This window comes from Nannizzia gypsea, genomic scaffold, assembly GCF_000150975.2.
Source record: "Nannizzia gypsea CBS 118893 supercont1.2 genomic scaffold, whole genome shotgun sequence".
Lineage (NCBI taxonomy): Eukaryota > Fungi > Ascomycota > Eurotiomycetes > Onygenales > Arthrodermataceae > Nannizzia > Nannizzia gypsea.
This window is the reverse complement of record NW_003345200.1, coordinates 37560-57406: the sequence shown is the minus strand read 5'-3', so window position 1 is coordinate 57406 and position 19847 is coordinate 37560. Positions and strand designations below refer to the sequence as shown.

Here is a 19847-nt window from a genome sequence, read left to right as displayed (position 1 = left end):
AAAAACCCAAAGACATAAGAATTTCCAAGGGAAGGCTTTTCATGTCTCTTTCGGGCTTTCCCGGATTCCCCTTTGTAGGTTCCCCAGGATTGAAAATGGGTTCCAGGGCGTTATTTTTTAGGAAACGGCCGGAAAGCTTGAGATTCATCGCTCTCCAGGGATTTTCTTGCAGCTGACATGGACCGTCAGGTAAAGGATCTGGATGTTTTGAGGCTGCGGCCAGGCATCCCCTCACCATTGCCAGGAGCCCATCTAGGCAGTCGGTTTTTTGGATAGACCTGAATTTCCTGGATTCTCAAACTTGAGTTTTATATGCTCATTGGTGGAGACATCTTTGTGTAATTCATTCAGAGGCTGATATATGTTTTTATATCAAGGCTGAGGCCGTAAAGCCACCTCTAAGCGTGTGCACTGCCTGGAGATCTGGCCCTTGCTTTTAAAAATTTATTGCTTTGCTCGGAGTTGACCCAATTCAAGGTGCGCATTATCAGCCGACTTGACTTTGTACAACGTCGCTTCGCACTTTGACCTTTGGGTCTTATAGCCCAGATCCACGGGTTAGAATCACGTTTCAGAATAAGAGAATCAACGACAGGCTGTCACATGGTAACATGTAAGTTTCATCTGTTAGTTAATATGGGCATTGTGTTTCACACTTTTCACAACTATAATGGTTGACTATTCTATAAATTTTCGCAATACTTAACCCCGATTAACAGGGCTTCTTGGTATTATCGAACGACAAAACTCTGACGAAGTCAAAACAGCTTCGCGCTGATAATTAGTAACCATACATTTTGACGAACTGGCCAATATATAGCCTTCAAATTTCCAGGCAAACAATGAGCATGAAAAGTTCAAATAAACACTATAAGGTCTTGGGGATAAGTCATCCCATATTCCAATATCTTCTCAGTTTGCCCTTTAGTAAACCGGGGTTTATATATATAAATACAACTTGCCCTTAAACTCCATATGGGCCTCAGAAATGCTACAGAGTATCTTATTTTCCCATTTCTCTCGAGAATTTGCATTTTATTCAGAGAGCGGAGCCAGTTAGCCATAGCGGAAACTAAAGGTTCAAAAGAGATTGGTTAGTTAAAGAACAGGAAACAGGAACCATAGAAAGGGTTTTACGCATACTTCTCCATGAGTTCGCTAAAGTATGACTTTTTTCCAGGCTTCCTCTCCATAAAACTGTGATCCTCGTTATACCGATTCTCTGGAACCGGATGCCCCTGGTCATAGCCATACTCCCTCTCTCCCGCTTTCTTCTGGTCTGTAAGGCTCGTGAATGGTTGAAATTGAGACATTTCGCTGTGTCCATGATGAACTCTACCAGCCATAGAGTCATTTTTCTCTGTTTTGGATATGGTTTCGGTGACAGGTTTCGGCTCAGAATCTGTGCCTTCAGGCCTTGAGATAACCCCTTCTTGGTTCAGAACCCCTGAATTCTTCGGCTCCGTTGGACCTGACATGATGAGAATTTGTATGCCTATTGCAATAGAATATTTAAAGGCAAGATGATATAGGTAAGATTGTAGAATAAGTAATAGACTTATTTTACGATGTGGTTTGGATGTATGTGGCATTTATATATCAGGATCTCAGCGGAAGAATCCTATGATGTCATTGTAACTATACAGTAACGTCATACTTGGTCAGGTCGTTGGTTGAAAGAACAAGTACTTTAGCAAGAAAACAAGTAGTTTCCCAGTGCAAGGTACTTCTAAACCATTGTACTTATGCAGTTAAAGATGAGTAGACCGTTATTTTTATATATTGCGGTTTGTGGCAACAACGTATTAGGGGTCGGCTATCCATGATCCAAAGCAAACCTTCAGTTAACCAAAAAACCTAACTCCATATATGCCACATTTTTTACCAAAAATAGCATCTAGGCTGCCTTACTAGCGGTTATTACCAATATTTTAGGATTTTAGAAGAACATTATGTTCCAAACAGCAAAACAATATTGTAATATCTCAAGAGGAGGATTTTAGGTTGTGGGTCTTGGACTCTTGGGTGGGTGCTTTAACTAGGTAACTAGTTAACTAGTTAGTTAGCGCTGCCCCACTTGCCAGCGTTTAACTGAAGAGGCTCAAGTTTTTCGATGCCATTATTTTATCTCAGCATCGCTAGTAATTGGGATTGTCATAGATTGGTATTAACCTAATATTTCTCACTAGAGGCTGTAACCGACCAGATACCTAAAATCTTCTTAGGGTGATGTATATTATTTGAAGCTATGGTAATGAATAGCACCCGCTCAATACTGAAAGCTTTTAGGTACATGATTCTTGATCTAATAATTTTTATTATAGTAACTACTATACAGTAAAAAAATACCTATCATATGGGCCTAATATGAAAGTATTGTTCTTATGGGGTCAGTAAGGAAGACTTCTATTGAGATACAGGAATAGATTTCTGTTGAATGTCAAGAGTGCCACGAATGGTTTTTAAGGTTGATATCGAGACTATCAAACAATCGAGATAATGGTAGTTGAGTGGCTCATCTGCAGTTACGGGCTCATTTTTCATACAGGTCATCATATTTTGTAGTCGTTGGTATAATCAAACAAATTCTGGCTTTTCAGTGGTTGGAAACATCACATAATCATAGGAAGGGGCGAAATGACTCAAAGCCATCACAACCTCAGCCGTAATGGCTAAAATCGATTTTCCTTTGTAGCTGCTACAGCCGGATATGATACCTCATTAACAATCTGGAGATACGAAGAAAGATAGTCTTTTTCGGTCTCCGGATCATCGAGGCGTACAAAGATGCGTTCTTTCGTACCGTGATGTCGATGTCTGCGGCGTCGCTTTTTGTGAACAACTTTCCACCCTTGAATACGAACAGAATATATTGTATAAAGCGTAAAAAATAGGTGATATAGCCTACAATGAACTGTGAGCAACCTGACACATGATTCCAAATAATTTGTACGTACCCCATGCGCAAGAGAAAATGATAGCAGCTAACTCTAGAGAGCCTAGTCGATATAATTCCGGGAAACAGGGCCTGGTGAACTTGTTTTCTTGGTTGCAGGCAACGTCAAGAACATCAGGGGGTAGTGGTGTCCAGAGCAAAAATGCTGAGCTCAAGGCAGACAAGGTTATAGTTGGAACCAGCCCAATTAAAACCGTAACGTCGAGTGCTAGCTGCACTGCAAGGTGGGGAGCATGTCTTCGTAAAATAGTGTAGTATACAATGTAAATAGAGGACAGTATGGAAATTCCAAGCTAGAGAATTATCAATACTGTAACCATGAAATAATATAATGGAGAAATGGAGGAATGACCGCCGTACCGGCAAAATTGGTATGCCGTCTTTCCATCTTCCCTTCACCGGTGATGATGGCGGCACAGGGACGTCGTCGTTAATACGCAAACACCCGGCGAAAAAGCCCACTGCAATAAGAGAAAAGATCGTGCAGGATGAGCGAAATACCAGTTCCTGGATATATTGAGGATGAAGCTTCATCAAAGGTCGTATCGCTGAAAATCCAGACATCGTACTTAGATTTTCATACAATGGGGAGTCCAGCTCCTAAACGAAGGTGCGTTTGGATATAGATAAATCAAGAAATCAAGAAATCATGAAGGAGAGTAGCAGTGACCAGCACCCTTGGAAACGAGATTTCGCGGTTTAAGGAAAGACAAAGAGATAGATGGCCATCATATCTTTCGAGTGGTGGGTGATGAGAGGATATATTTGAAAGAAAAGGAGGCGGCAGGTGTGAAAAGAGGCGGAGGATATGTCCCTCTTTTCCTTCCCTGTAAAGCCGGGACCCATCACGGCGCGTCCCTCACGTCGATCTATGTTTCGATACGAGCCTGTTTGCGCATCGACTGCTTCATCGGACACGTACTGATGAGCAACGAGTGGCGATGGATGGCCTCTTTGCTGAACCTTCTTTGGGTTGACGCTCGAAAACTCAAGATGCTCGTCGCCGGAATATATTCATCCGGGGGTTGGGTGGAGTGGACGTTTCAAGGCTGACATTCGGCAAGGAAGCGACGGCCAGTGGTAGGATATCGGAGGGCAACGATGGTGCAAACCTGAAACACAGCGGAATAGTCCCCATAGAACGCGATGGCCAAGATGGGGCGGGAGCGGCATACGGAAGAAAAGTGGCCTCATAACATAAAAACAAATCGGTAATACGATATCCTAAGACGAAGAATTGTCGAAACAAATATATTAAAATGCTTGCTATTTACTCAATACAAAGTGGTTATCACAAAACATAGCACAACCGCGCGGCCAAAGATTCCCAAGACTGTGTCTGTTTCTCAGCTGCCTCCCAAAGAAACCCCCTTCCGTACCCTAGCCGTTGCCGCTCAAATAACTCCTATACGCCGATTGGGGGCAGTACGCGCATAGGCGGCGCGAAACGCCTGTTCTGGGCCTTCGTAGAATCTGTCCAAAAGAAGGTTTCCAAAATGGCAGCAGAACGTTCAAACAGACAAATACCCAGGAAGTAACAAGGAAGGGAGAATAAGATATAAAATGACAAAACACCAACATGTACTCTTCATTTATTCCAGGAAATGCTTTTGTACATGATATCGCCCGACATTGAAGATGGACTCAAATGTTTACTCTCTATTCCGTCAAATATTATGGTTACGTCTGGCCGGACCCCCTAAGTCCATGGGTTAGGCTCCGGCTTCGGTTTCTGCCCAATCACCCCAGAGGCCTTGTTTTGCTTTGATCCGCAACCGGCCTCCAAGGTCTTTGCTGCTTTGCTCAACTCTTACAGCATCTTTCGTTGCAAGGACAAGGACTTCGAAAAACATCTTAGTGGCATCAGCTTTGCTTGTTTGAAGTTCGGGAAGCAGATCTTGGAAAACGACAGCTTTGGCCTTTGTTGGTGATTCGGTGGTCGGGGCTTCACCAAACTGCTCTCGTAGAACATGAACAGCGTGTTTCGTTCCTAGAGAAATGGGGCCAGTCTCAACCAGGCTGCTAAGTTCATCGTATTCTTCTGGGTGTTGACCAAGGCCCTCGTCTTCGCTGAAATGGTCATCTCTAGAGCGGGGGTTGGCTTGCTCATCGTCTTCAGGAACATGAATTTCTGGTTGTAAGTTCAAGGTAGTGTCTTCTCCGAGGGTTAGACCGTCATCAGGTTGTAATAGTGTTTCCTCTCCCTCAATATCAAGTCGAGGAACTTTGGCACCAGAATCAATATCCATATCAGCAATGCCACTGTCTCGCTTCCTCTTCAAGTCACCTGCTTTTCTAACAGATTCAATGGACAGCATTCCACGGAGTTCTGGTGCCCAGCTACCGGTGCCGGCGCCCCCCATGACATTAGAAACGAAGGATCCGTTTTTCTGCATCATCATAAGGCTAAGCAGAACAGGGTCCCGGGGAAGAATTGATTCAGCTATCAAGATCCTTGATCTATCTTCCTGTTGCTCTTTGATCTGGGCGCTAGAGAGGACTGTATCGGCGTCTGGCATGATCACTCTTCTTCGTTTTACTCTCTGATGATGTCGAATGGCTCCTTCGTTCGCAAATGTTTCATCCAAATCACGGACCACGCTAGAGCGCACAGATGAAAGTTCTGAGCCTGACCTAGCACGGGTAAAGTCACTGGTAAGCGGGGGGATAATGGTCGAGTCTTCTTCGATAGGCATGCCGAGTTCACCGTCAATGTCGCCCATTGGCAGGTCCTCGTCCATATGAATGGCATTGTCAATGTCCTGAGCAATGTCCGCATCAGGTGCCTTTCCAAGAGGGCCACCGTCCTCTCCAAGGTCAAGATTGAGATCACCATCATATAAACGGTTATCATCGCTGAACAAATCTTCTCCGACAGGGCGTGGGGCTGGAGCCTCTCGACCAACTTCAATGCTTGTGTCATGGCCAAGCGGGATATCTTCGTCTTCACCGAGATCCAAAATTAAGCCGGTATCATCTTCAAGATGTGGGTTTTCAACAGGTCTGACTGTTTGAGGGGTGCTATCAGGGAGTAACTGGCTGGACCAGCCGAGAGACGAGGCGGGTCTCTTTGGATCCTGTTCTACCTGCACTGGTTGCGTGAATAGAATGGAAGGGTCCAAATTCATAAAGAGATCCGACTCCGTTAATACGTCCGGTAGAGTAATTCCTCCAGCCGGCAGTGGGGCAGCAGTTGGAAGATCGTTATTATTAGTTAGGCGAAAAGCCTATACAGAGGTAATCAGCGTACGTGTCTTTTAAAGAAGTAAATGTCAAGGTAAGGACATACCATTTTAATTTTCATCAAAGCTTCGTTACAGTCGTCCAGGAGATACCTGGTTTTGCGGCTGTATATTCTCACAACTCCCAACAGAAGCTGGCCGCTAAGACGCAGCGCCATGGGTGCTTGACCCTGATCGACGATAGCATTGACACTACTTTCGATATCTGACTGGAGAATATGAGACTTCGAGAGTTTTCGTTCAAGGTTGGCGGACAGCCAGACGCGGGCCAACGGCCCCGTTTTGGACAGCAGCGTCTCTGAATAGAACATTGTGCTGTGTCAGGCAATCGGATGCCGCGACCAGTCTATATATTATAGCGATATATCCGTATATTATTGCGCACGGGAGTTGTGGTGGGTGTACGAATATCCGTCAAGGGTCATAGGATAGCTATTGAGGAGTCGTAGTTTCGATGGGCGCGGTGCTATTTGAGCACAAGAAAAGCGTCGGCAGGCAGCGCGCCGAAGGTAACAAGGCAACCAAGCTTCACAGGATCATCCAAAATCGCATTGCCAGGCAGCTATCTCGAGTAGTTGATGCGGTGGGAGCGAGTTCTACCGTCGGCGGCGACGATGTTGCTGTTGTTGTTGTTTCTTTGTCACTGATGATGTCGCAGCGCGTTGTGATGGTCCAAAAGGCGAAAGTTTCGCCGAAGAGGGAGAAAAAAACCAGGTGGCTGGATAGTCACGTGGCCGTATTGATGTGGTCACAATGCTAGGCAGAAGTACATAAATTACTAGTGGTAATATATTGTATTTAGACTCGGATTTAGTTTATTCCGAAGGCTTCTCGAAACGGGTAAATAGTGGGTCTTGCGCTTGGCCAGAACTCATTACATAAGCCGATATTAAATATCTGAAAGTTGAATGTTGTCAACAGCTCCAAAGGTCATCGAGACGGAAAGGCGACGACAACGAGGAGTATAACAAGTCCATATCGCGGAAACACGCTCTATATACGCACCCGATACACGGTAGTAGTGCCGAACCATACCTTTCACAGGATATTCTGTTTCATTGGCTCTCTCCGCCTGCTAATTTGACCACAACTCCCAATTGTACGCCGGCGGTGGACCCCTGAGCCGAAAGAGATATAATCCACCACCGCACGAGGAACAGACACATTGCCAGTCACTCTATGTCGCTTCTGCGTTTTGTCTAAAATATAACGAGGGTACAGCCTGAGTGGGGATGAGAAGGGTGGCTGCCAGATTCCACCGCTGGCGCTAAATACCATTTCTAGACATGTCCGGTCTATCTACACCCTCTCTGCCATTCTACAGTTCCACACCAAAAAATGGCAGACGTTCGCCTTCTCCAACTCGACGATCAACGGCCGTCTCGTCTGTGACGACGTCGACATATTCGAAGCTCTCTCCTGAAGAAGTTGCCAGCCGCCTAGCCACATCGCTTGCCCACGGCCTCTCTCCAGCCGACGCCGATGCACGACTTCTCCAACATGGGCCTAATGAACTCCCCCATGACGAACCCGAGCCGGTTTGGCTACGATTTCTTAAACAATTCAAAGAGCCTTTGATTCTGCTACTGCTCGCCTCTGCAGCCATTTCCTTCCTGATGCAAAATTATGACGACGCTGTGAGTATCACTCTCGCAGTGACAATTGTAGTCAGCGTTGGATTTGTCCAGGAGTACCGTTCTGAGAAGTCACTGGAGGCACTCAGTCGGCTAGTACCCCATTTCGCCCACCTGATCCGTAATGTTCCTACAAATGGATTTGGTGCTGTGCCGGCAGTAGCCAAGGACGAAGTGGAGGAAGAATATGAAATGGTCAACCTTACAAATGCACCAGCTCACCCCGCAGGACCGTCTGCAAAGGCATCAACTACAGTTACGGCTACAACCCTAGTTCCTGGCGATTTGATCATATTTTCGACTGGAGACCGTATACCAGCAGACGTTCGAATTACCTCCGCAGCAGACCTTACAATAGACGAATCCAACTTAACAGGAGAGAATGAGCCGGTGCATAAGATTTCAAACTCCTTGGGACAAACACCAAGACAGTTTCAGGATGGTAAAAATTCCCCATTTTATGACTCGCCTGCTGCTGGAACGGTTGGCACAGATCTTCGATTAAATGAGCAACATAACATTGCGTTCATGGGGACATTGGTAAGATCAGGCCATGGACAGGGAATCGTCATAGCTACTGGACCCAACACGGAGTTTGGAAGCATCTCCGCTTCGTTGCAGGATATTGAGAGCCCGAGGACGCCATTACAGCTTTCGATGGACCGGCTCGGTCAAGAACTAAGCTACATGTCATTCATTGTGATTGGCATCATTGTTGTGATTGGGCTAATTCAGGGTCGAAGGTTGCTTGACATGTTTACCATTGGAGTTTCCCTCGCCGTGGCCGCTATTCCTGAGGGCCTCCCGATTATTGTGACTGTCACGCTAGCTCTTGGGGTCCTGAGAATGGCCAACCGTGGTGCAATCGTGAGACGACTACCAAGTGTGGAAACTCTGGGCTCCGTCAACGTTGTGTGCAGTGACAAAACCGGTACCCTAACGCTGAACCATATGACTGTGACAAAAATGTGGTATTTTGATAGTGATGAGCCGTTCGAGGTAAACAAGGAGCATAACGTGCTTCACACTACCCCAGCCGCGAGAACAATTATGCGGGTTGGCAACATTGCGAACAATAGTCGGCTATCAAGGGCGCACGCGAATTCACCAGCAACCGCCGCTTCAGCTGCTGTCCTATCTTCCACAATGGATAGCTCCTCAGGGGCCGTGAAAAGCCGCTGGGTTGGCCAACCAACTGACGTTGCCATTCTTGATATGTTGGATATGCTTGGTGAAGATGATGTCCGCGATGTCATCAGCGGCCGGATTTCGGAGACCCCATTCAGTTCTGAGCGAAAATGGATGGGAGTCATTGTAGCAAGTGCAAATTCAACTGATAATGCCATCAGCCACAGCGGCTCGGATATGGCATATATTAAGGGCGCCGTGGAAGAGGTTCTAAAGAGATGTGATACTTATCTTACCAAAGACGGGCGAGAAGTTATTCTAGATGAGCAGCGACGAAAAGACGCCAAAGCAGCCGCCGAATCGATGGCTCAGGAAGGTCTCCGAGTCCTCGGCTTTGCCAGTGGGCCAATTAGGAGCCACAATGGTGCTTCTAAGCATACAGCAAGCAACGATGAGAAGCGCTACACCGGTCTCATATTCTCTGGCCTTGTCGGTATGAATGACCCTCCCAGAAAGGATGTTCACAAGTCTATCCGACGCCTCATGGCTGGAGGAGTCAAGGTTATCATGATCACCGGCGATGCAGAAACTACAGCTGTTGCGATTGCAAAGAAACTTGGGATGCCTATTAATTCTTCCTCAGCCGCAAGGCCAGTCCTTCGAGGCGATGAGATTGATCATATGAACACTGAAGAGCTGGCAGAGGCCATTTCAGGGACATCGATATTTGCAAGAACAAGCCCAGAACACAAGATGAAGATTGTGAAAGCGCTTCAATCGCGCGGTGATGTTGTTGCAATGACAGGTGATGGTGTCAATGACGCACCAGCGTTGAAAAAGGCTGATATCGGTATATCTATGGGCAAGCTAGGCACTGATGTTGCCAAAGAGGCGGCGGATATGATCTTGACAGACGACGATTTCTCCACGATATTACGAGCGATTGAGCAAGGAAAGGGAATATTCTATAACATTCAGAACTTCATCACGTTCCAGTTGAGTACCAGCGTGGCTGCGTTAAGCTTGGTTCTGCTCAGTACCGGACTGGGCTTCAAAAATCCTCTCAATGCCATGCAAATTTTATGGATCAGTAAGTCTTATGTCATGTTTTATTTATATCACAGTTTCTTGGAACCACACCACTAACAACAGCTCAATCAGACATTCTCATGGATGGCCCACCCGCTCAATCACTTGGAGTCGAGCCAGTTGATCCATCGATAATGGTCCGACCGCCACGGTCCAAACATGCTCGTGTTTTGACGAAGCCTCTCATCCGCCGTGTCTTAACCTCGGCATGCTTCATCATGGTTGGCACCCTTGCCGTATACATTCACCAAATGGCCGACCACACCGACGAGGTTTCGGGCGTGCATTCTCGCATAGTCACCCGTCGCGATACGACCATGACATTCACCTGCTTTGTACTCTTCGACATGTTCAATGCTCTCACCTGCCGATCCGAGTCCAAATCACTACTACGTGGCGAACTATCTCTCACGGGCAACAAAATGTTTAATTACGCCGTTCTAGGATCTCTGTTCGGCCAAGCTTGCGTTATCTACTTGCCTATTCTACAGGGGATCTTCCAGACAGAGGGGCTAGGTTTTTGGGATTTGGTTTCTTTGGTATGTATTTCTAGCTCTGTCTTTTGGGCCGATGAAGTCCGGAAGTATCTCTTGTGGAAGAGGAAGATGAGCGGCATGGGAGTTCCGGCATCGTCTTCTACAGGAACGCTCTCTTCTATTATAGGGTACAGCGGAAACGTATAAAGGATATAAGCTGTATGATCAGGACCACGCTTTATGTTTCCTTCCCCTTTCGTTCCTTGTAGTTACTTTTCATGTTTCTCGTTCTCATGTTTTATTAATTGGGAGGCATATGGTTGGGATGTATACATATAGAGCGACAGACATTTTACTTATTCTACTGTTCGGAAATAGTAACGGGGGTTTTTATCGAAACGGCAGTTAATGTTAATAGTGGGTAATTTCAAAAACAAAATAATGGATTATATTAAAGATACTAATTCCGTTTCGAATGAAATCAATACTGATAAGAACGCCATTAACTCCTCGCGCTGAAAAACAATAGCCTAATAAACACGATAGGAAAATAGAGGGTATCTCGAATCAATCATAAATCTTCATGGACACGTTTAATGAAAAGTTGGGTAACTAGCAGCTACCGAGGCTTTTCACTCAACTCGACTTCGACAGCCTCAACATGCTCGCTATGTTCGGCAGGAGGGTGGTCTGGCGCACCTACAACCGAAGGCGTTGCAGTGACGTCTCGAAGGTTGGTCTGAGAAGAAGACTTTGACGGAGAAGGAGAGGAAACAGGCTGGCTCTTTGTTTCTTGTGCAGAGTTTGAGAACATTCCACTATGTTCACCACAGCCATAGAGATTGGCTGGGGAAACGCTCGCGTCCTGTTCCTGGTCGTTTTTCTGAGGCGTCCATGCAAGGTAGTCACGGCGTACTTCGACATAATCATACGCGAATTCACCGAGCTGGTCGTCGTCCATGCCGAGGAGCTCTGCTTGTTCAGATGCGCGTAGTTTGAGGCCGGGGATTATGTTGATGGCGTAGGCGATGATGGCGGATACGACGAAGGAGTAGGCTGCCGTGGCGACTATGTAGGCTAGTTGGATGTATAGTTGGCGGTAGTTGTGGATGATCCAGCCGCCCACTGGGGTTCCGGTGACTGGATTTTTGGCACCGACGTTGACTCCGTCGAGGCCTACGATGGCATCGCTTCCGAAGAAGGCGTTGAATAATAGTCCAACGATACCGGCAACTCCGTGTTCGGCGAATACGTCCATGGAATCGTCGATACCCATCCAGTATTTCACTAGAGAAGTCAGAAACTAATGGAAAAAGATTAGTATGATTGGAAGACGACTCACGTTTAGTGCTGTAGTTGGAAACAAAGCCGGTGACGACTCCGAGAATGACGCTGGCCCACGGCGGGATGAAGCCTGATGCCGGGGTGGCAGCAACAAGGCCAGAGATGGTACCCGAACACCATCCGACCATTGACCATTTCTTTGACAGACGCCAGTCAAGAAGCACCCAGGTCATGGCGGCAAAGCTAGCGGTCAGGTTGGAGTTCCAGCAGGCCATGACGGCGCGGAGGTTTGCGCCGAATGCAGAGCCACCGTTGAAGCCCAGCCATCCGAACCAAAGGAAGACGGTGCCGAGCAATATCAGGGAGACGTTGTGAGGCCGGAAGTTGATCATCATGCGTTCGTGGCGACGGCCGAGGACGAGGGAGTAAGCCAGGGCAGATAGACCGGAGACAATTTCAACAGGCCCACCGCCAGCATAGTCCATGACGCCGTACTTGAAGGCCCAGCCGCTGGGGTTCCAGACCCAGTAGGTGATGGGGCAGTAGACGAGGGTAGCCCAGAAGAAAATGAAGACCAGAGCAGGCAGCAGGCGTCCTCGTTCGGCCACGGCACCCATGACTATAGCAGCTGTGACAGCGCAAAATTGGAGCTACATTGCGTGTCAATAGGGAACGTAAGAAAAAATGCAATAAGGGGTAGGGAAATGTGCATGGTCATACCTGGTAGAAAGAATAGAGGAGGTCGGAGAGAAGGGGAGAGCCCGGACTGGGAGTAGCCAGGGTAGTCATGAGGCCGAAGTTGTGCAAATTGCCAATGAACCCGTTTGTGGCAGTGGGGGAGAAGGCAAGGGAGTAGCCCCAGAAGTACCACTGAAAGCTGATGACGGACATGGAGGCCATGCAGGCCCATATCATGCTAAGAGCCGACTTTCTGCGGGCAAGGCCGGAGTATAGGAAACCAAGGCCGGGGACCATGACCATTGCCATGGCAGAGGCTACCAGAATGTAGGCCTGGTCGCCTGGCTGGAACCATTTGTTGACATTCTCAACTCCTGTGAACTTCTCGTTAGAAGGGATGCGCAGGGGAAGTATGAATTGGGCACTCACGCGAGTCACCACCCAAAGCAGCATTTGTGGAGAGGGTGAAGTTGGACGGGGAGCCGGTCCAGTTGTAGGAGGCATAGTCAGGGGCGAAGGGAGCCGGCATCGTCGGTCCTGCAGTTACCCTGGCGTGATATCTTGGACGAATGGAGTGTATATACGTATATATGTATGTATATTATCTAGGTAGATAAGTATAGTATATGGATGAAATGCCGTAGATCAACTACCCTTTAACGACAGGAAGAGAGCAAGTGGACATGGAAAGAAATGGAGAAGAAGGCATCTCAACCAGAGAAGGGGGATAGGAGGCAAGATAAAAAGGGACAGGATGCCTCCGCCCTCGGGCTGAGACCGGTGAAAAAGACGCATCTGAAGACGAGGCAGGAGAGGCCCAGCCACGAAGGGCCTGGGGAGAAGCGGGAAGGGGAAGCAGATAACGTAGAGGTGAGTTCCATGAGCTAACCAGGTTTTTGGCATCGGATCGATATCAGGACTGGGGGGAATTAGAAATGTCTGATATTGATATGCCCCTGATTCGCTCGGAGGCGCAGATAGATAACACGGAAGGTTTAGGAGGAGCCTGCTAGCGACCTCGGAAGATCCAGGGAACTAGCTTAGTCATACCGATACTTCGTCATCCAAAGCTCAGTAGACGAAGATGATAGAAGAACAGGTACGAAGTACTCCGTAGAGTAGAAGCTCGTAGCTGCTGAATGAAAGATAATAAGGATGTTATCTTGGGGTTGCACATTGCACATGTATAGGGTGCAAGTGGTATCATCTGGGGATAGGGAAGAGGTATCAAAAGCCAGGCACACGACAGGCCCGCGAAGGATCGACCTGGCGCTGGCACAGGTTCGACGGGGGCGGCTGAGATCGAGCCTAAGATTAGCCACAGCGTCGTTAGGTGACTAGCTGAGGCGAGAGATAGGCTTAGGAGAGAGAGATAGCCAGATAAGGCGCGGAGAGATAAGGCTGCTGTTCCTTGCGCGCCATAATTTTGAGCAACCGGCAAAAGTGGTGGAGGTCGAGCTGGCTGGCGGTTCGAGAGGAAGCGAAGCCATGAAGCGGCGGGCGTTAGAGGCCGATAAGCTTCTTTGTTAAATCTCCAGCGCGCGGGTGATTGGCTGATAACAGCTGGTGGCGGGAGCTGGAGTTTATCAGGAACTTCCTGGGGAACGAGCTCGAAGCTGTACGGAGCACTCGCTCCGTGTCATTTTAGCAGTGAAGATGAGCTGGGATGAAGAGAACCTTGGATGCTGGAGATGAAGCTGAGAGTAAGAGAAGAAGAGAAGAGAGAGAAGTGTGACTAAGCATGACTAAGCATGACTAATTTGTTACTAAGGTGACTAAGCCATGCCGCTTTAAGTTAAAAGGTGATGACTAACCTAAAGCAGCTCTGCTTTAGCCAGCGAGTAAGAAAGCGCGACTCCCTCACGTGCCTTCCCAACAAGGCAAACACTTCGACCGAAAGAGGAAGAAGACGAACGAAAAAGGCAGGAACAAGCAAAGGAAACACAAGGAACACGCGGAAAGAAGAAGAAGAAGAAAAAACATCCTCGCAAAAGTCGACGAAAAGAGACGACGACGAGACGAAGACGTAGCCAGCAAGAAACGACAGACACAAGCGACAGACAGAAACTGCAGAGATATGAGCCGTAGCGCCAAACTCGCCCCGGAAGCCAACAGGTGAGTGGAAGTGGAAGCAGAAGTGGAAGACTGCGACTATCATTAGCTATAGGCTTGGACTGACTTGGCTCGGTGGACAGGATCCTCTTTGTGAAGAATCTCAGGTACGCCAGCTGATGCGTGATGCGGTGCCATTGACAGCCAGCGCTAACCCGGACAGCTACAACGTCACCGCGGAGGAGCTCTTTGACCTCTTTGGCAAATTCGGGCCCATCCGGTGAGTAGATACTTGGATGCTATAACCACCTGGTAGAGAGATACATGGCTGACAGCGCAGCAGCCAGATACGCCAGGGCATCGCCGCCAACTCCAAGGGCACCGCGTTCGTGGTCTACGAAGACGTCACCGATGCAAAGCAGGCCTGCGACAAGCTGAACGGCTTCAACTTCCAGAACCGCTACCTCGTCGGTCAGTCTCCTATACTATACTATGTCTATATCTATATAGTTACTGACAACTAGCAGTGCTATATCACCAGCCAGAGAAGATGGTCAGGTCAAAAACGGACCTCGCCGCGCGCCAGGAGAACCTCGAACGGCTCAAGCTGCAGCACGGCATCGATTGACTACAAGCGCCCCAGGACCAGACCTCGAAATCATGTCGACCTCCTCCTCCTTCCTCCCCCTGCCCAGCGCCGGCCCCTGAGGCCAGCAGCTTGCGCATCCCACTTCACGGTCCTTGTCCTGAGTCTTCTTCTACTACTACTTCTGCTACTGCTTCCGCTTCTGCTGCTGTAGGAGAGTCCAGGTCGAGGAGCCACGTTATCTCTGCCCGGTCCCTGGCAGAGCGGTTCAAGGCGTTCCTTCGGTCGAGGCGTTTGGGGGTTACTTAACTTGCCGGTGGTTTTATCTTTATCTTTGTCTATTTTTATTTTGTTTCTATTTTACCACTGTTCTGTCTTTACTTGTACGCTCCCTCTGCATTATCCCATGGGGTACGGTCAAGGAGCAGTTCCGGCTCTGATGACGTTAAAACACGATATATAACTATTACCGACTAGTCAATGCTATAATTAAGTCGACTCTCTTTTCTTCTATCTTCTCTATCTTTTTTATCCTCTATCTTTTATATGCCAAAGATCTTCAACACTTTTCTATGCTCGAGGCCCAGACCACACGTGACTTAACCTTCCAGCTTTCGAAACATCCAAAGCAAAGGAAAAGAAAAGACAAGATTTGATAGCAAGACGAAGAGCAGAAGCAGAAGAAGCAGAAGACGAAGAGAAGAAGAAGAGAAAAGAAGAAGAGAAGAAGAGGGAGAGAAAGAAAGGCCACGGCTGGCCTTCTGACACAGCTTTTCTCCCATACACAGCCCCGTCCACGCCCTATGTAGGCGGCAGCCTCGATACATCCCTAATTCACACCTCTAGCCGCAGACGACAACGACGAGAGGGAGATACTTGATAGACGGGGATATACAGTACCAGACCACGTCGTCCTTCTCTACTGCAGCCATGGCGGCAGGCCAGGGCAACCTGATTCTCCAGCGTGCCACCACCACCGTCCTCGCCGCTACCATGACCTCCGCCTCAGGCACAACAGGAACAGCTACAGCCACAGCCACAGGCTCGCCGGATGCTCCAGGAGATCCAGGGAACGGCAAATGCGAACTGCTCGGCCCTTTTGCGCTGGTCATTCAGGTGTCTCTGGGAGCCCTGGCGCTGCTGGTGCTCGTATACAAGCGGTGGAAGGAGAGGCCGCAGCGGCCAGTCAAAGTGTGGGCGTTTGACGTGTCGAAGCAGGTCTTTGGCTCTTCCATGCTGCATCTCGTCAATTTGCTGGCCTCCATGCTCTCTGCGGGCCAGATATCGCCGGATGACGCTCAGACAAATCCCTGCAGCTACTATCTTCTCAACCTTGGAATCGACGTGCGTCAAACATTCACCCCTTTTCTATATATTCATATATCATGCTTTACTGTGTACTAACAGTTACTAGACTACGCTTGGAATCCCCATTTTGATACTCATATTGCGAGTGCTGAACCATGCAGCGCTGTATACCCCCCTGGCCAACCCTCCAGAGTCCATCGAGTCAGGCCACTACGGCCGCCCACCCAAAGTGCTGTGGTGGTTCAAGCAGTCGATGATCTACTTCTTCGGTCTCGTTATCATGAAAATATGCGTTCTCTGCATCATCTACTGGCTCCCCTTCATCGTCCTCATAGGCGACTGGGCCCTCCGCTGGACAGAAGGCAACACCGCCGTCCAGATCTTCTTCGTCATGCTGCTGTTCCCCGTCATCATGAACGCCGTGCAGTACTACATCATCGATATCTTCATCAAAAAGCGTGCCTTTGATCATGATCCGCTACAGCAGAACGACGATGACCATGACTTCGACGACGCGGCTTCTATCAGCAGCGATAGACATCGCCGTAGTGCGCTGCTGGCAGGACTAGACGACGAGGATAATTACGCCGCCAGTGATGATGAGGTCCTCGATACGGCGCCTGCCATCTTTTCCGACGACGAGGACAGCTCCAAACCTGCTAACGGCCAGGTCTCTTCCCGCAACAACAAGCCTGCTTCCTTACCACATTCCTAGCCGTCCTCCTCTCCCTATCTTCTTCTACCTCTGGTCTCTACTTACTCTTCGTCTCCTTTTTTTGTTTTCCCTTTTTGCTTTTCTCATGTACTGGTGAAGCGGCGTTGGTCTATCATCTAGCAATCTGTTCAATTATCTACTTTGCATACCCGTGTACGGTTCGGCCTGGGCTGGCATTGTTATCCTTCCGTTTGTTCGTTTTACATACATACTCCCTACGCCAGCAATACTATATATCTATACCTCACCATATATATCTATATAATATCCAGAATAATGCACCGCTTACCAGGATAATTTCTTTTACTCAACCCCTCTAGATAAGATATCGCTGCCGCTCAAACATGATGTCATCTTCGCGCGTCAAATTGTTACTTTTTTCGTCTCGCGGAAAAGAAAAAAAAAAGTAACTCTTGGCATAAAATATTAAAAAAATTATCAAAAAGAAACAAGCCGAGCTTTTAGCACAACCAACAGCTTCGTAGACAGGGAGTTAACGCTGGAATAAACGGTCTATTAGGGTACAGCTGTATTCGTTCCTTCGTTTGCTTCTGGTTGTCTCCTTAGGTTGTGCAAAAATGGCGCCGGAACGAAAAAGTCGACAGAAGAAGCAGCGCAAAGCTGCATTCATGGACGCCGACGCAGAAGATAATACCAATGGCATCGCAAAGGAAGATATAATGGAGAAAGACGAGACTGAAGACGAGCTTGAAAGGCTGCTATTCGGTGACTCGGAAGGGTTTCACAGTGCGCTCAGGGAGCGTGAGCAGGCGGGTTCAAAGGAGCTCGTTTTAGCGGACGGATCAGAGACGGCAGAGGGATTGGGAGTCGGTGATGATTCGGACGACGATCTAGCCAATGTCCCTGACGAGGAGGTATGATATTTCCAATTATATCCTTGTGTATTCAATTGTGCTGACTGCTGCAATAGCTATTCTACCTTGACGCTGGAGACTCGGGCCCCGTGGTTCCCATACCAAAAGACGAACAGCCAGCAGAAGCGCTACAGGTTTTAGAGGAGGACGGAGTCCCTGCTGCATGGGAAGATAGCGACGATGACCGAATTCGAGTGTCCCTGGCAGATAACGAGCGATTGAGAAAGCTACGACTTCACGAGGGCGAGGATGTTATCGGTGGTAGAGAATATATTGCTCGTCTTAGACGACAGTTTGAACGGCTCCAACCTGCTCCCGAATGGGCCAGTCCGGCACCTAAGAGACGGAAGACCGAGGAAGATGCCTCTGATCTGTCAATGGGCGAGGATGAGGAGGATGCAGAGGAAGACCTTTCAGCGCAGCCGCTGGCGAAGCTGTTGCAGAACATAGGCGATTTGACTAGATCTGATGCTTCTGCTGGGAAGAAGAAGAAGCTCCGTCAGGGAGTTCTAGATATCCAGCGTTTGAAAGACGTTGGCGGAAACCAGCCGGTGAGTTCTTTTTACCTGTCTGTTTTTTCCCTTACATTCCTGCCAGATACTAACATCTTGTTGTAGTCCTCGATTGACTCGCTATCTTTCCACCCTCACTATCCATTACTACTCTCCTCTGGACCGGCATCTACTCTATTTTTACACCACATATCTCCTGATTCAGCATCGCCTAATCCACTGCTAACATCCCTACATATCCGCCATACTCCCCTACGGACAAGCACATTCGACCAACCAACCGGCAACCGTATCCTATGTTCAGGACGTCGACGGTTCTTCCACGTCTGGAACATGGATACAGGCAAGATTGAAAAGATCGTTGGTCCCGCGGACCGCAAACACGAACTCAAGTCAATGGAATACTTCAAGGTCTCGCCCTGTGGCCGCTGGATCGGGTTCGAAGGAACGACCAAAAAGGGCGGCGGTGTCGTTATTGTTTTTGATGCCAATACCATGCAGTGGGTGGCTCAGGTGCGCATCGACAGCCGCGGCGGCGTAGCTGATTTCGCCTGGTGGAGTGACGGCGAGGGAATGTGTGTTGTTGGCAAGAACGGTGAAGTCAGTGAATGGGACGGCCGTGAGAAGCGAATTATCGCTCGATGGGTGGATGAAGGTGCCGTTGGCACTACGGTGCTGAGCCTGGGAGGCCAGACGGGCCGCCAGGAGCTTGGGGGTGATCGATGGGTTGCCATTGGCAGTTCCAGCGGTATTGTCAATATCTATGACCGAAAGCCCTGGGCTGATGCCGCTGCGGTGGCTCTACGGAAGCCAGGTAAACAGGCTGAGGAGGCGGCGGATGTTCAATTGGGGGTACCGCAGCGGCCGAAGCCAGTTCGTGTTTTGGATCAGTTGACTACCCCTATCAGTCATCTGGTGTTTGCGCAGGACGGACAGTTCATGGTCATGGCCAGCCGGTGGAAGAGAGATGCCCTGAGGCTGGTCCATCTACCGTCGTGTACGGTCTACTCGAATTGGCCGACGTCCAGTACACCGTTTGGCCGCATATCATCTGTTGCAGTATCACCAACTTCGGATTCAATTGCAGTTGCCAATGAACAGGGCAAGATCCGTCTCTGGGAGATCCACGGATGAAATAGAAATTTGAATGGGAAAAACGGGTTGGTTGGTGATAGATATTCGAGATATAGAATCATAGATCTATGATATTCCCCTGGGCCTAAAATTATTCTGTTGACGGCATGTTGAATCAAAACAAAAGGGGGAGAGAGAGAGAGCTTTCAAAGCGAAATGTAAAGAAGATTAAAACCAA

General features: G+C 48.4%; 9 protein-coding genes across 9 annotated transcripts; 5 read left to right on the top strand and 4 right to left on the bottom strand.

Moving 5' to 3' along the window:
• Positions 1-1056: 1056 nt before the first annotated feature.
• MGYG_02009 (hypothetical protein) lies at positions 1057-1478 on the bottom strand (the record flags this gene model as incomplete). Its single annotated transcript, XM_003174433.1, has 2 exons — positions 1057-1072; positions 1144-1478. 2 exons carry the CDS (start codon positions 1476-1478, stop codon positions 1057-1059), a joined length of 351 nt encoding a protein of 116 aa, XP_003174481.1.
• A 1194-nt stretch (positions 1479-2672) lies between these two features.
• MGYG_02008 (hypothetical protein) lies at positions 2673-3520 on the bottom strand (the record flags this gene model as incomplete). The annotated part of the gene is made up of 3 exons (XM_003174432.1): positions 2673-2851; positions 2958-3249; positions 3317-3520. The coding sequence occupies 3 exons, from the start codon at positions 3518-3520 to the stop codon at positions 2673-2675; spliced, it is 675 nt and encodes a 224-aa protein (XP_003174480.1).
• Positions 3521-4668: 1148 nt separating this feature from the next.
• On the bottom strand, positions 4669-6509 carry MGYG_02007 (double-strand-break repair protein rad21; the record flags this gene model as incomplete). The annotated part of the gene is made up of 2 exons (XM_003174431.1): positions 4669-6183; positions 6246-6509. The coding sequence occupies 2 exons, from the start codon at positions 6507-6509 to the stop codon at positions 4669-4671; spliced, it is 1779 nt and encodes a 592-aa protein (XP_003174479.1).
• Positions 6510-7484: 975 nt separating this feature from the next.
• On the top strand, positions 7485-10732 carry MGYG_02006 (calcium-transporting ATPase 1; the record flags this gene model as incomplete). Its single annotated transcript, XM_003174430.1, has 2 exons — positions 7485-10050; positions 10122-10732. The coding sequence occupies 2 exons, from the start codon at positions 7485-7487 to the stop codon at positions 10730-10732; spliced, it is 3177 nt and encodes a 1058-aa protein (XP_003174478.1).
• Positions 10733-11144: 412 nt separating this feature from the next.
• Positions 11145-13016, bottom strand: MGYG_02005 (ammonium transporter MEP1; the record flags this gene model as incomplete). The annotated part of the gene is made up of 4 exons (XM_003174429.1): positions 11145-11812; positions 11868-12459; positions 12530-12861; positions 12917-13016. The coding sequence occupies 4 exons, from the start codon at positions 13014-13016 to the stop codon at positions 11145-11147; spliced, it is 1692 nt and encodes a 563-aa protein (XP_003174477.1).
• A 164-nt stretch (positions 13017-13180) lies between these two features.
• Positions 13181-13500, top strand: MGYG_02004 (hypothetical protein; the record flags this gene model as incomplete). The annotated part of the gene is made up of 2 exons (XM_003174428.1): positions 13181-13357; positions 13405-13500. 2 exons carry the CDS (start codon positions 13181-13183, stop codon positions 13498-13500), a joined length of 273 nt encoding a protein of 90 aa, XP_003174476.1.
• Positions 13501-14564: 1064 nt separating this feature from the next.
• MGYG_02003 (pre-mRNA branch site protein p14) lies at positions 14565-15167 on the top strand (the record flags this gene model as incomplete). The annotated part of the gene is made up of 5 exons (XM_003174427.1): positions 14565-14602; positions 14683-14706; positions 14763-14819; positions 14883-15010; positions 15064-15167. 5 exons carry the CDS (start codon positions 14565-14567, stop codon positions 15165-15167), a joined length of 351 nt encoding a protein of 116 aa, XP_003174475.1.
• Positions 15168-16055: 888 nt separating this feature from the next.
• Positions 16056-17148, top strand: MGYG_02002 (hypothetical protein; the record flags this gene model as incomplete). The annotated part of the gene is made up of 2 exons (XM_003174426.1): positions 16056-16469; positions 16540-17148. 2 exons carry the CDS (start codon positions 16056-16058, stop codon positions 17146-17148), a joined length of 1023 nt encoding a protein of 340 aa, XP_003174474.1.
• Positions 17149-17726: 578 nt separating this feature from the next.
• MGYG_02001 (U3 small nucleolar RNA-associated protein 18) lies at positions 17727-19669 on the top strand (the record flags this gene model as incomplete). Its single annotated transcript, XM_003174425.1, has 3 exons — positions 17727-18023; positions 18080-18574; positions 18641-19669. The coding sequence occupies 3 exons, from the start codon at positions 17727-17729 to the stop codon at positions 19667-19669; spliced, it is 1821 nt and encodes a 606-aa protein (XP_003174473.1).
• Between the last annotated feature and the right edge of the window lie 178 nt (positions 19670-19847).